Source organism: Sinocyclocheilus rhinocerous, unplaced genomic scaffold, assembly GCF_001515625.1.
Source record: "Sinocyclocheilus rhinocerous isolate Xijiao unplaced genomic scaffold, SAMN03320098_v1.1 scaffold421, whole genome shotgun sequence".
Classification (NCBI taxonomy): Eukaryota; Metazoa; Chordata; class Actinopteri; order Cypriniformes; family Cyprinidae; genus Sinocyclocheilus; species Sinocyclocheilus rhinocerous.
The window spans coordinates 622,453-637,366 of NW_015656177.1; the positions used below are offsets into that span (position 1 = coordinate 622,453).

The 14,914-nt window shown below is 37.8% G+C and overlaps 1 protein-coding gene across 3 annotated transcripts in view; it reads right to left on the reverse strand.

Annotated features, from left to right (window-relative positions):
* Positions 1-2,255: 2,255 nt before the first annotated feature.
* LOC107719813 (FTS and Hook-interacting protein homolog) overlaps positions 2,256-14,914 on the reverse strand; it is a 31,095-nt gene continuing 18,436 nt past the window's right edge. For all 3 annotated transcript variants that reach the window (XM_016527349.1, XM_016527348.1, XM_016527350.1), the window contains 9 exons: positions 12,673-12,903; positions 11,171-11,416; positions 10,840-11,007; positions 10,599-10,678; positions 9,098-9,267; positions 7,669-8,979; positions 7,381-7,559; positions 6,863-7,025; positions 2,256-5,173 (listed from right to left, as the gene is read on the reverse strand). In XM_016527349.1, coding sequence (XP_016382835.1) covers positions 4,863-5,173; positions 6,863-7,025; positions 7,381-7,559; positions 7,669-8,979; positions 9,098-9,267; positions 10,599-10,678; positions 10,840-11,007; positions 11,171-11,416; positions 12,673-12,903 — 2,859 coding nt within the window. In that variant the 3' untranslated portion in view covers positions 2,256-4,862. The remainder of the gene's footprint in view (positions 5,174-6,862; positions 7,026-7,380; positions 7,560-7,668; positions 8,980-9,097; positions 9,268-10,598; positions 10,679-10,839; positions 11,008-11,170; positions 11,417-12,672; positions 12,904-14,914) is intronic.

Sequence of the window (14,914 nt, forward strand, 5' to 3'; positions counted from 1 at the left end):
ATGTAACACAAGTAATTCACAATTATATTCATTAACTGCTCTAAAACCATTGTAAATCATTTAAAACATTGTATTCCTTTAAACGACTTTAAAATGATTGGTAATTAGAAGAAAACAAAAACATCAGCATATTTCAAAAGCAGTGTATAACACAAAACCAGAAAAAAACTGTACAATACTGTATTGACTGTATAATACTAATCGAATAATAGTTGGTCTTTAATTATAAAAAATGCACTAAAGTTGAAAGTCTTACTTGTGGCTGACACCTGCACCTCTGTCACTGCCCTCCACTCTCACAAGTGTTTTTTTTTTTCTCTCTCTTGCTAGTTGTCCCACTGTTGCTAGGAAACGGTACAGAACTAATTCAGTTAACTACCAGTAACCGTGGCGTCTAAGAATATGAGCTTCCACTTTGTATTTTTCTACATTATAATTTTCTGTGATCAATTCAAACATATAGACTCCGTGCAGTAATAATTTAATAGGTATACCATTTATTTTTTTAAATAAGTTTAATTTGACTGTTTTATATATTTTGTATCTTAACTTTTAAAAACTATTTTATTATGAATTTATTTGCATTTAAAAATTAACAAGCACGCACTTGTAAACCTTGAACATGCACATCTTGATAATGATTTCAGCGAACTATTACCGAACAGACTGATCTGACATAATGCGAAAAGAAAGTTCAGCTACTGGATAAGCAGCTCCATGAGTCACATGTCTAATCAACAAGATGGCAATCATGTGGGAGTTTGAGGACCTTTCGCATATCACAGACACTGGCTGTAGCTATATCAAAGTGTGCTCCTCACACTGTAAATTAAGTGCATTTAACTAATCAAGACATCTGCTAAAGCCCAGAGACTGTAGAAGTCCATAAATGGAAGAAACTGGTTTCCTCTACAGGTGCTGTTGTAATAAAATGGCTTCATGCATGTCTATGGCACCTCAGGAGGCCAAAGATTGCTGAAATCTCATTATCTAAAGTTTATGAGTTAAAATTTACAATAACAAATATAATCAGTACTTGATAGATACTTCAACATGAAATAATAGTGGACAAAGCTGCGGCCTAATCAAGTTCATGAAAGCTGGAGTCATATGTGAACAATAGCCACCTCAACTATTGAACATACTAGTGTATAACTAACATTTCTGAATAAACTGACTCAATTACAAACTATGTGAAGTGGCAAACCACGACTTTGATCACATTTAATACAATTTAATTAAAGGAGGTGATTGTATCTCACTGGACTGTCTATGTAAATGGTGAAGTAAATAATCTACCTCCATCCAATCATTTCGGTCAGTATGAAACTAAATGTGTGAGAGAGAAAAAGTTGTGAAGGTTCAAATGTTTCATTCAGATCAATATGCTGATTTGGTGCTCAATAAATGTTTATTCTTATTATCAATGTTGAAAACTGTTTTTGCTGCTTAATGCTTTTGTTAAAATTGTGATACATTTTTTTTCCTCAGGATTCTTTGAATACAAAGTTCAAAAGAACAGCATTTATTTGATTTATATTGCAATATATTAATATATAATAACAATATATTTTTTTAATCTGGTGGGCTATTTGGAAAGAATGTAACATGAAGATTAAAAAGAAGTTTATCCTGCACTTATGTATTAAATATACTGACAAATGTTACTCTATCCATCATAAAGCATGAAAATACAAAAAAAATAAAATAAAAATGAAATACCTGAAAACAGCCGAAGTAAATCACATCTTGTGACTGGAATTTTTGAATATCTTTACAGGGATTTTGTGGCGTGACCCAAAGCTTATGAAAGACATTAAGTCTTTGTTCCTTATCTCAGATCCTTTCTCCAGTGAAGACTTCTGTCAGAAGATAAGTAAGAGATGATAGAAATAGGGAGGAAGAGGATCTCAATGATGAGCATAATGGCAAACTGGGTCATTTTTCTGACAAGCCAATATTTAAGGTGTCATCTAATCTGCAGCTTAAAACCAGTCTATACACCAATCCAGACATAGTCAGTGTCATATTTTTAAAGACCTGATTCATCTAAGCCCAAGGAACAATCAGAAAAAGTACAAAGTGTGTATTCAGGAGATGTGATCATTTTGATTAAAAATTTTATATGCTTTTTTTTTTTTTTAAATCATTATGTCTAATGTACTTGCAATCAACCACATCTTAATCAAATGACAGAAGATCTCACCTTTATAAACTTCGGAGAAATAAAGACAAAGAAGCCAAAAGTATTGCCAGGTAAAACATTTATAAATTAATAAAAACATTTCCTTTTAGTGTTTGTCTTTGAAGGTTTTCATCGTTGATTTAAATCCCCATTCAGTTCCACTTTCCTCCTCCATTTTATATATAGAAAAATATTTAGATAACATTCATAATTTTGCATGAGAGTCCATACAGTCCAGTAGATTATTGAATCGATACGGGATAAGTAAATTATTGAAGTGTGGGGTTCCAGATTGCAAATTTAATTTGTGTTTGTCCCCAAAAGTTTAACCATCTTTGCTTACTCAGAAACACAGAAACCAGTTTGCATAGATAACAAGCTGCAGAAGTCCTTGTCAACATCATCGTTTCACTCAAACAAATCGAGAGTGACAAAAAAAAGACAGAAAACCAAATACAGAAAAATCAACTTAAGAACTGTGCAATGTATATTGATCAAACAAACACTTTTCAATAACAAGCATACACAATCAATGAGCTCCTGATTTTTCAAAATGTCTAAATCATATCAAACACTTATGTATAAAAAGAAAAACATGCTTATCTGCACCATGTCAGGCATACAATTACATCCTAAAAACGATGGGCGTTTCTTGTGCATTTGTATCTTATGACACATCAATTGTATAGGCCTATTTGATTTCTAACTTAGAAACTGAACGGAAGTATAATAACCGCTGTCTCCATAGAGATAACTGAACTCTAACATATATGTACCGTTTCTTCATTCAACAATTTGCTCTTTATCCTTTCCATTTCATCTTTCTCACCCACGCAGACATTGGAGCATGTTTCAGGGAAAGCACAAATTATTTTTCTTGACACCAACGTGGTCTACCATTGTCCTTAAATACGGAATTTACATGCTAAACATTTCAGATTTCAACTAACAAAAGCAGAGAACCATCACACTAATGTGCCGCACAGACCTTCTGTGGATGGGTGGATAGATAAGGAGGGGAAAATGGATGGATTGACAATTGAGCAGCTAGATGTAACCAGAAAATAATAGATAACTGACTTTCAAATTGTCTGCTCTTACATCTAGAAACTGATAAAAAAAATTATGCCCTAAATGATATTGGATCGAACAGAATTACTGAACTAACACAGATGAAACCGCAAGAACACTGCATGCAATGAAAATGAAGTAACTGAGGTAATGCGCATATGGGTTGTGCATGATAAAAGAGCTCTTGGATGGATGATTTCAGATCAGCATTGCATTGATTGCAATTTAAGATACACAAGGGGCAAAAACGATACCGTTTAAAAAAAAAAAAACATGCGCACTTGCTGTTAAAAACACTCATAAATCTCATAAATGCACATGCATGTCCTAACTTCCATTCTGAAAATTAAGGTGTCTAAAGTATTTTGGCAATAAACAAATTAAGTGGCGTGGTGTTTCCACTATGCACACATTACGGCTGATTTCACTCATACTCCATTACACTAGTAAAATCAACTAATAAACAGGAAAAAAAACACTTTGATTCAACACTAAGATGGCTTATGAGTCACATAACTTGGCTTACTCCTTAAAGGGACAGGTAATTATTATGCAAGCTTCTCTTTGCTCATACCAGCCAAATATTTAAGACATTAGCACCTAGTTAGACGCCAAAAGGGACGCTAACATCCAGTATAGGAGGAGAGCTTTGTGGGCAGAAAAATCAGTGCCTTTCCCAAAAAAACTAAAGATACATCAAAAACTAAAGAAACGGCCAGAAACTCATCCTAAAACTCATCCTACAAAATGTGCTGCTGCAACACGACACGAGAATGAAAACTAAAACTTACCATCTATGCTAAATTTGTCAGGCTTTTATTGGGACGGAGGTTAGGAAAATGAACCCTCTCCACTCTTTACGGGCTCTAACATCACTCTCTAGCTGTTGGATGAAAAGATGTGTGCTAGAGATTGGCAGAACTTGAGTATTTTGTCATTTGTTGATTTTTCAGAGATGCCTCAATAAAGCGGCAAATCCTGCTATGATACGGAGGACTTATTGCCCAGCGTGTAATTGGTAAACAGCATCTGACATCTCGTCCTTTAAAAAAGGCGGGATGATTATTTCTGATATATCTTGGTGTGATCTCACAGACCTATTTTTCTATAAAAGACAAAATAACCGTCCAACATTGCTAAAAATGTAAATGGCACTTCCGCACCCATAAAAGTTTAAAAGAACTGTGTGTAGTGAGTCTACTTTAGCTAGTCTCTGAAGTGACTTGGAAACGTAGGGAGTGCAAGTTTACGGCCAAATTCCTCCAGCTTAAAGGATGCAAGTCTCTGAGTGTACAAAAATCATTATACACATAGATATTTTATATAGACTATTTACAAGATTTATATGCACAATTTCCTAAAGCTTAATGGATTAATGGTCCTGTACAATTAAAAAAAAAATGTACATTATGCACATGAGATTATTAACAAGAGATGACCTCTCTCTTTACCTTTATGATCAACTGATTTTTCCTGTCTCTTTGAGTGCATTATGTCCCTTGAAAAAAAGACTGTTTGTTTGAAAAATCTCAGGGATATAATAGTCTACAGCTCAGTGCCAGGAACAGTGGATAAAGCAAGTATAGAGGAAAATTTTGGCCTGGTGTTATTCCTCAGTGCCTTGACTAGGTGGGAAGGGTAGGGCTACGGCATGCTCCTGTGCAAGAGCTGCTAGCTCTTTGAGAAACTCTGAGAAAATAACAGCACAGTAGACCGCATTTTTCACCCTTAGTGCCTCTGCCTGCTTCTCCAGGCCAGAGGCCCCCCCGGCCGCACCACCCCGAAACAAAGCACTGTGCAGAGACTGCCCTCCATCTCTCACGTGGGCCAAGGCCAACTGAGCTGCATGTCGAGCTCTCGTAGGACTGTTGGTATGCCTCAGGATAAGATCGCCCAGAGATGGTTTTCGGCTTTTAACTGTGGGGAAAGAAAAAGAAACAGAGAGAAGAAAAGGAAACATATTAAGTTAAGATGCCTTAAGAAGCATTTCACAAATGAGTTGAAAGTTAAGTGAAATATCTCCATTAAATTGTCTGAATATAATGACAAAATTCACAGGGTATATGCAGAGTTTTTTAAATCAAATGTAAGACTTTTAAGAACTCTTCTGAGATCCTGCACAAATTAAATTAATATTGTGTTTAAACAGAAATACAGAAGACATGTTCTAAAACTGGTTTAAGTTCTAATATATTAATACATAAAAATCAGAGGTCGATCAGTGTTGGATTTTACTGATACAATAATGTCTTTAATGTGTCTTCCTGTGACAGGGCAGCCCAGAGAGAAGCCATAAGAGCTTATGTTGAATTAAATTCCAGATACAATTTGTGTAACCAAAATACCAAAAATATCCAGAAAAAAAAAATATTTTAAGCATAATGCAGGACTTTCAATTATAAGCAAACCTGAAATAAAGGGAATCGAACAACTGTTTTGCGTCTCTGTAATGTTTCTTTACCGAATCAATCAGCCTTTTGAATGAATCAGTTGAATGAATGACTCATGGACTCACTCATGCAGTGATTTGCCTCCACCTACTGGCGATTTTAGGTTTATATTTATAGGATATTTCCCTTTTTTCCCAATATCCTTTCAAATAAAAGTTTTTTTTTAGGTCAAAATATTATTTATGCATTTGTAACTGCAGGTTAAATGCATTCATGTCCTGAATTAAACAGTCTGTAAATGCATCTAAATGCCACTTCAGATGCAGATTCTGTGCCACCTCTGTATTGCAAACACAAATTTTGTTGATACTGATTTCATTTGATTGGTAACAGCTCTATAGTGTCTTACTATTTGAATTTGATTCAATTTAAAAATTTGACACAAAAAGATGATGCATACATTTAATTAGGTATATAAAAATTGGCCTTTTAAAGGTAAAAATGCCCATAAAAGGTAAAAAATCAGTTTAAACTTTTTGAAAAAGTTGCTCCTGTAACTTTCTGTTACTCCTGCAAACTAATCACCACACAGAATATGAAGAATATCAAAAGCTTTGGGAGTCAGCTGTCCACCTGCCAAAATACCAGCACAATATCACGCTCAGCAAAATATAATCTAATTATCGTTATCGACAAAATTCCAGAAAATATTGAGATATTATTTTTTGTCATTATCGCACACCCCTACCATAAAGTAAACAGTCTTAATTCACCAAAAGTAGATCATAAGCAATTGCTTGGCATAAATGGGAGGTATTCACAGACTGTGAACTGCTCTGAAACCACGAGACTGTAGAATGCGTAATAACGCCATATTTTGAACGTGCAGCGATCACATTCAATTCAGTCATGAAGTTTAATAATTCCTGTTTTCCGCTCCCAAATTTAAGATCTCTTTAAATGTTCATTAAGATTTCCGTTATACCATTTTAGATATTTAGGATTTTTTATGGCCTTATGTTCAAAGCATCCTTCAAGGTTTATTTTGTGATATGACCAACTGTGTGAGTGTATATTATTCTTTACAAAGGCAAATATCACAAAAACATGTCACATCAAAACATCTTGCATTCAAATGGCTTCAACAAGCAGGCACATTAAACCATGATCTCTTGTTTTTGTTCCTGAGAAAGTTCATTCACTTTCATCCACCTACTTAATGAGTCTGAGCGACGAAGGTTGGGCACTCCCATGGGTGAGTCAGACCAGTCTAACTTTCCTCTTGCAACCAGAAATTGGCGAGCCTTTCTTAACATGACAGGGAAATCCTCGTGTGATGCCGCAAATGCTTCAATACGATTTTTTACTGATCCCAGCACCTGAAGAGTAGAAAAAGAGAGTCAAAGTAAAAATCTATATCTTTGAAAAAATCTTTTTGATGCAATGCATTTGTTTATTGATTTAAGTTTCAGTCAAATCAAATTTAAAATTAATCGCTTCCTCAAATTCACCCCTAGAACATTAAACAGCTTACATTTTTTTAACCATAAAAGCTCAAAAAAGTGCCAGAGACACTTAAGTCAAAAATAAATCACAAGCAGTATTTGTGTAGTCAAAATAAATTTTGACTTCATATTTTTGAACAGAAAATGTACAAACCAATAAAAAGAGCAACTGAGAATGATTCAGTCTTTGCATATTCAGGATTTGTCATATTTCTTCTCAATGAATTACCTGTATGAGTGATTTAACGCTGGGTTGAAACACCATGTTGGCGTTGAGGAGGAAAGAGCGAAGGAGAGGCTGAGGGTAACAGGCCAGCTGGAACACAACACCCGTCAGCAAAATGTTCACATATAAGGAGTTCTGCATCATACTCTCCAGTTTACTGAACAGGACTGTTATAAATGGACCTACACAGAGGGAAAAGCGGAACCAGTGACTTATGGTTAGCACTTGCTGAACTTGCACAAGTAACATAAGCACTCAAATCTTTAATTTGGTCATCTCTACAACGAGAACCTGTGTATGGTTGAGCAAGAGGTGGTCCAAGGAGTCGTGCGGGGCTAAATACCCCAGTGGCAGAGCTGTCAGGCTTCGTTTCACTGGAGCGCTGCTCAGTCTCCACTGGAAGACAGTCCTCATCTGTCAGGCTGGGAGCAGGAGCAGTGCGAGATTCCCGAGAGGACTCCTCTGAGCTGCGTGAGAGAACCCTCCTCTCTCTTACACGTTCCTCCAGCTCCCTCAGCTCCTGGTGAAAAGCCTCTATGCTGATTCCCTGGCATTTCGAGTCTCCAGACAATGGCTCCGACGGCGCCCGCTCCAGCAACTCCTCAATCAGACGCTCAACGGACTCCAGACCCCTGCTGTCACGGGGAACTGTGGAAGTCTCGGTCAAGGCAGGAACAGGAGATAATCTCTGGCGCTCAATTTGTAGACACTCTTGGGTAGAAGAGGGCACGGAGGTTTGATGTTGCAGATGTGGCTTCACCTGCACCTGAGATGATTTCATTGCCGATCCTACATGGAAATCATTGTAGTCAACTGGGCCCATACCCATCGACCCGTTCATGCCCGACTCCACCACACTGTTATTTACATCAGAGTCCCTTTTCACTTTCTTAACCTCCATTCTCTCATCCACACTGTCTGTGAGCTCCACCTGCCCCATCCCATTATAGAGCGATGGATGAGGTGCTGAATGAGAGTGTTGGGATATGGCTTCTACAGCACCGGTTATTTCTGTAGAGACTGAAGCAGAAGATGAAGACTGCAGAGGTATAGAGCTGGGAAGAAGGCTGCGTTTCTTACTGCGGGGTGTGAGACTGATACAGTTCTTGCTGATGGTAACATCCCACTCTCCACTATCTCGATCTGAACTGCTCCACTCTGCACGTGCTGCAGCCACGACTGCTGCCCTCTGCTGAGGGGGGTCCATTATGGAGAAATGCTCTTGTACAATATTGAGGGAGGGGTTGGATGTAGGAGGGGGAGGTGGAGGAGGAGCAGAGTTTGGAGAGGGATTTTCTCCATCGTAAGGGCCTGACCAGTCTCGACAGGCCCAGGAGCAGAGCTCAATACCCCTGCGAGCATCACGCAGATACTCCAGGTAGCCAGTCTCTCCTTCTGAAGTGTTTGGGAGTTGGTGCATTGGGCTGTCAGGAGACAGAGGGGAGGAAACACTACCACGAGGAGAAGAGGGAGCGTTCTCCGAGCCAGACGAGGGTGGGTTGGCTTGGCCTCCTGAGCTTTGCTGTCGAATAAAGAGAGCAAGGCGGGAAGGAGTGCTGGGTCTGGGGTGAACCGGTGACTCTGAAGTGGGACTACCTAACACTATTGGGGGAAAAAAAGAGAGAAAATTAATTTTGTAGGCATGAACAGCAGCAAAGTTTTTCAGCACAGTCTAAAAGCACACCTGTTATGTCCATAAATGTGCCTCACACAGGCTTACCCTTTCCCCAAAAGGCAGGCTCATCATCCCGCTCACTAGAGGGTGCTGGAGTGATTCGGCAGCATTCTGGTACGAGGGAAAGGAACTTGTCAGCTGATTTGCCATAGAGGTCTGTTTCTCTGACTGCCCTTCGCTGACTCAGCATAACATGTGTGCATGGCAACAGATACCTGGAGACAAACATTAAATAAACAGTTATTTTTTACACACAAATAATAATTATTTTAGTATCTTTCCCCAAGTATGTGCAATTTCAAATGTTTAATAAAACCACTAATAATAATCCTGTTACATATGACACTTATATGTTACATATGACACTTACTTATATATGATCTATACTACCGTTCGTAACAAAAAAAGAAAAGATGTTTGGTAAAAACGGTTTAAGTTTTTGTAAGGAGTCTCTTATGCACACAGTAAAAACAGTAATAAAATTGTGAAAAAATTATTACAATTTTTTTTTTTAAATGTCATTTATTCCTGTGATGGCAAGGCTGAATTTTCAGCAGCCATTAATCCAGTCTTCAGTGTCAATGTTGAAATGATCATATCAACATTGCTTATGATTTCAACATAGTATCAACATCACTTAATATTTTTGTGGCAATTATGACAACAATTTATTTAAAATTATTTAAACAGTTACAGTTAATTTAAGTTTATTGCCACATCAGCTTCATAGGCTATTTCATGGCAAAGATTATACATTAAAAATATAGTAGAACACAAAATACAAATACAATAAACATAAATTAATTAATAAAAACAATTATAAAACAAAGTATTACACATACATTTCTATAAAAGATATTTTAAATTTACTTTTGAAAGAAATTGTTAAAGTTTTTCTGGGTCCATCTTATAAAACAAGTCCTTAAGAGTTTGTCCTGATAATAACCTTTGTCTCATGACATTAAATATTGGACAGAACAAAAGCACGTTTCACTGTCAAGTGAGTCCTGCAATATTGACATTTTGGTGCTTCTTCACCAATCAATAAATGTCCATGAGTTAATCTATTATGTCCAATACAACACCTTGTATACACAACTTGGTCATGCCTGGATTTAAAAGAATAAATATATCTTGTTCCTACTGCAGAATTTATTTCAAAAAGTTTGTTATTTTGACATTCTTCCCATTCCGTTTGCCATTTCTCCAATATGTATCTGTTGATTACTGGCTTCACATCAGAAGGCGGGATTTGGCATTCATTTACATTTTCTGTAAGAGCCTGTTTTGCAGCTATATCTAAAATTATTTAAAATAGAAATCATTTGTAACATTATGTCTCTACTGTCACTTTTGATCAAATGCATCCTTGCAGAATAAAAGTATTTAATTTATTTTTAAAAAATCGTACTGAACCCAAACCTTTGAATGGTAGTTTATGTAATGCATTGCAATTTGCAAAATGCATTGTCCAAATCCAGCCAAAGCATATTTTGTAGGCTTTCGTGATTGCTAATTGAGTCACACACCCAAGCACACAAAATACCTGAGAACAAGCTGGAGCATGAGGTCTTCACAGTTGAGACTGAGCAATGTCTTGAACAGACTCAGAGAGACCATGCACAGCTTCAAAGAGAAGGACAAAAATAATAATAATAAAACTTTAGTCCCATTACTCCACATTCCCAGGAATACACAGCATCTTTAATGCTCAGCCTACAGCACTGACAAAAGAATGCGTTTTCTATCTATACATGCACCCCAGCTACAGTGTGTGCCAGACTAACCCGTGAATTGCTGCTGATGCGTGTGAGTAGTGTATCGAGGATGGTGTCGTTGTCATGGCGATGCAACAGAATGAAGCGAAGGAAGGTCTTAAGGAGGGAAGTTTCTGTGATACTGCGTAAAAACAAGTCCAGATATGCCGTGCTTGCTATCATCTCATCCACTGACGACTGACAGAGGAACCATTAAAGAGAAACAGAGAGAGAGAGCGAAGAAATCAAAATAAGAGAAAATAAATACCATTCAAAACATTGTTTTATAATGAATGACTATTGAAACTGCCATCTATGCCAAATATGGATCACATCTTCAGCCCAGTTCAGTGTGGTTCACCTTGTGCAGAGCGGGGCCCATGACTGGAACCAGGAAGCCGTTGTGGAGGTAGTCAAGGAGTTGGCAGCGCACAAGGGGGTGTGCCACCTGTACTACAGCGTTGCAGAATTCAAGACTGTTCATGAACAGCACTAGAGAGGAAACGGCCATCCAATCCTCCCTCCGCAGGGCGTGCCAGTCATCGCCCCGTACCTCAATCTTCCGTGGCAGGGATGAGTACAGTGCACTCAGCCCTGTCGCTAGCACCTGGGAAACAGAAAAATAGGTGACAACATTATTTCATAAAGTTCACCAAGCAATCTCTGCATTTTAAACATAGGCATCACTCTAAAACCTGACTGGATGTAAAAACATTTGCTATATGCACATCTGAAAACACAAAGCAAACAAAGCCTATAAATTTGATACGTTGCGACAAATCTATTTGACTAATGAACTGTATTACTTGTAAATAAACTTATTAAGTTTACCGCTGCTCCACCCTGTGTGATAACACACTATGGTAAAATCACTGTAACACACAGGATCTTTCGTTTTTTTTTTTATTGCTTCACTACATCAAAACGTATGACTCGTATTCCAAGCACAGATCTTAGCAAGGAATAATGATAGGGTCACTTCAGAAAAATTCTTTAAAATTGTATTTCTAAAAAAAGGTCCATTGTCAATAGTGCAGCAAATGTATGAAGTACAGCTCACACAGAAGCTGCTTTCAAACCAAGCAGCTTTATGTTGGTCAACATGCTGAATCCACATGACCCCAATGCAAATTTCCCAACCATATTGATTCCTATTGAAATGACTGGATTGTCAAACATGAATATTCCTGAATAACGGTAAATGTGACCACACCTTAATGCAAGTATGTTGAAGAACATCATTCATGTCAGGGCTTGTTTTATATGTGGAACTTCGCCACAAAACAGGCCACCAAAGAAACTGTTAGCTAGACCTATGCATCTCTAGCATAAAAATAGACGTGACACAAAGTGGAAAAAATAAAGTTAGAGAGGAAAATGTTGAGAGACTGAGGCACTGCAGCAGCATGGAGTCCTAGATGAGACCTCCAGTCGTATGTGTTAAGTGGGTCAGATGGAGGCTCATATATTATTCTCAAGAGAAAAGTCCAAAACTGTAGCACAACTGCAGATGACAAATGGCCTTTTCATTCCACAGTAGCCAATAGAATGCAACTCAGAGAAAACACTACAGGACTTTATATCTCCACTGAAAAAGTTCCAAGAGGCACTCAAAAAATGAACAAGCGACATTTAAATTGCATGGCACAGACAGAAAAGAAAAAAAAAGCACATAACATGAACAGAAAGGATATTCATAAAGACATGCTAACAGTGAGGAAAGAACATGAGGAATATATGTTGAAGTCTGAATCTTTTCTCTTCTCCATCCATCTAATCAACATCTAAGATACAAGTACATTTTCAAAAGCAAGATCAGAAACATGATCAGGTAAGCACACACAACACCACACTCATGCTTACTGGGCAGAAGTAGGAGTTCTCTGCGATGTGACGCGCAACAGCGTGGTTGCTGGCAGAGGTTGCCATGACGAGCAGCAGTGCGTCACGGGCCTGCTGCCCCAGAGAGCCATCTCGATGAATAAATGGCGCCAACAGGGAGAAGATCAGCAGGTTAGTGGGACCCTGCTGTACCAGTCCACACCTAAATATCAACTCCAAAACGGCAGTTTCCTTCGCCATACACACACATACCTGACACAAACAAACATTATTTAGTTACAAATTAGGAAAAAACACATTAATATTTAATTCCGCACAAAATCATTGTACATTACAGCAATGTTTCCTCAAAGCTGCGCACGTGCATGGCCGCACACTTCCTATGTCGCGACCGCGCAGAAGAACAATGTGCCACGCATAGGACACACGCAAATATCTGAGTTGGGAAAGCCATTTGATTGAATTCTAGTAAATGCGAAATAATTGCAATGCTCGGGCAAACCGCTATAGAGTTGGTGTCGCTATAGATTTAGAACCGGTGAATGTGGTTTACAGGTTTCATAGAAAGAGAATGATGTGCGCCAAAAGAGTCGCTATAGAAATCAGAAACTTTAATGGTTGCGGACGAAATAGCTCAACACGAGAGCCAACGCAAATGTAATGACATGTGAAATAAAACGTCATCATGTTTTAAAGATAAGTGGCTTGATTAAGTGGTGGAAATAGCGGATGATGGGCACAGAACGGCAACAAAACTCCAAGATATTTACAGTCACACACAGGTGTAGTAGTGTGCAAACTCTACTACTCTAAACTCTACTTAGATAACTGTATAAGAATTCACGTTCACATTTAAAAAAAATATTTAGCTTACAGATCTCAGTTTAAATGCTTCAGTTTGTTTTTATATTATATTATATTATATTATAAACCTAATAAATAATTGACCTCAAAAAGGGAATTCATGAGCAATATCTGCTTCTTTTTTTCATATTATATTACATTAAATGTGCATTATTTAGTTACACCAAGAGACAAATCAAATATAAATATCACATTAAAATGAAAAGTTACACACTTTTTTGTGTGTGCACTGTACAGGTCTGGTATAAAGAATGTTTCTGCTCAAGCGGCTGAAATGTCCACCCAATAGGTTGTTTGCACATGACGTCATTGCTGTGGCGCGAAATGCAGCTGGAGGGCAGGAAGTGTTTTTTCTATATAGGAATCGCTAGCAGAAACTCAAAATGCATTTGTTTTGTGTTGTTTATGGATGCTCAAATCGGTCAAACCGAGAAACCACAAGGAGCTTGTCGTGTACGAAAATGTTGTTGTTCATAAGGGGGGAAAAGGCAAGAAATTGACTGAAAAATGCAAGAAAAAGTGGCTTGTAAACCTGCGTCTGCGGTCGGGAGGAGCCGAGTCAGATAATGCTCGTGTGTGCAAATGGTTTATATAAGATATAATAATATATTAAGATATTAATTAAGTATTATATAAATAGATACAGGGGTGCCAACTCTTATGCATTCAGCATGAGACAGAATTTACTCAATGCTAAACGCCACACGTAGACACGATGCAAATAAGATATTATATGTGCAGTTTAGAGAGCTTCATTGATTATAATGGAACATTGTGAGTAGGGCTGTCAAAATGGCTGAAAAACGAAATTCTAATTTTGTACTTAAATATTATCAAAATTCGAATTATATTCCAATTTAAAATTCATAATTTCAGTTATAGTGAAGAATAGCTTTTGGCTTCTCTTCTGAGGCCACAAGAGAGCGCATTGAGCAAAATATTACTAATGCACGTTTATTCAAAGCATAAGATAAGGACTATCTGTGAAAAAAGTGCATAATGTTTAAAATAATGTTTATAAACCAATTATAATTAAGTTGCTTAAACAACTATAAACAAAACAGCATCATGTATGTATGCATAGTTTAATACAAAGGGCGGAAAGCCAATCACACGATTATTCTAGCTGTTGCCGCCGCCGCCATGTTGTGGAGACGCTGTGTGTTTCGTTGTGAAAGCGAAACTACTTTGTTTGTCCTTCCAAAAGAGGACGATATCCGCTTCGTCATGCCTGGAGCTGATCCGTGCTGGTCGCTGAGGAAATACATCAACTTCGCGCTGTGGATCGGCTTTCACCATGGACGAAGCGGACTCCAGCCACGGGGTCGTCACATGTGGTTGCCGCAAGTCCGCAGGCCGCGCCATTCTCAAGCCCGCCGGCCGTTCCTCACTCTAGCCC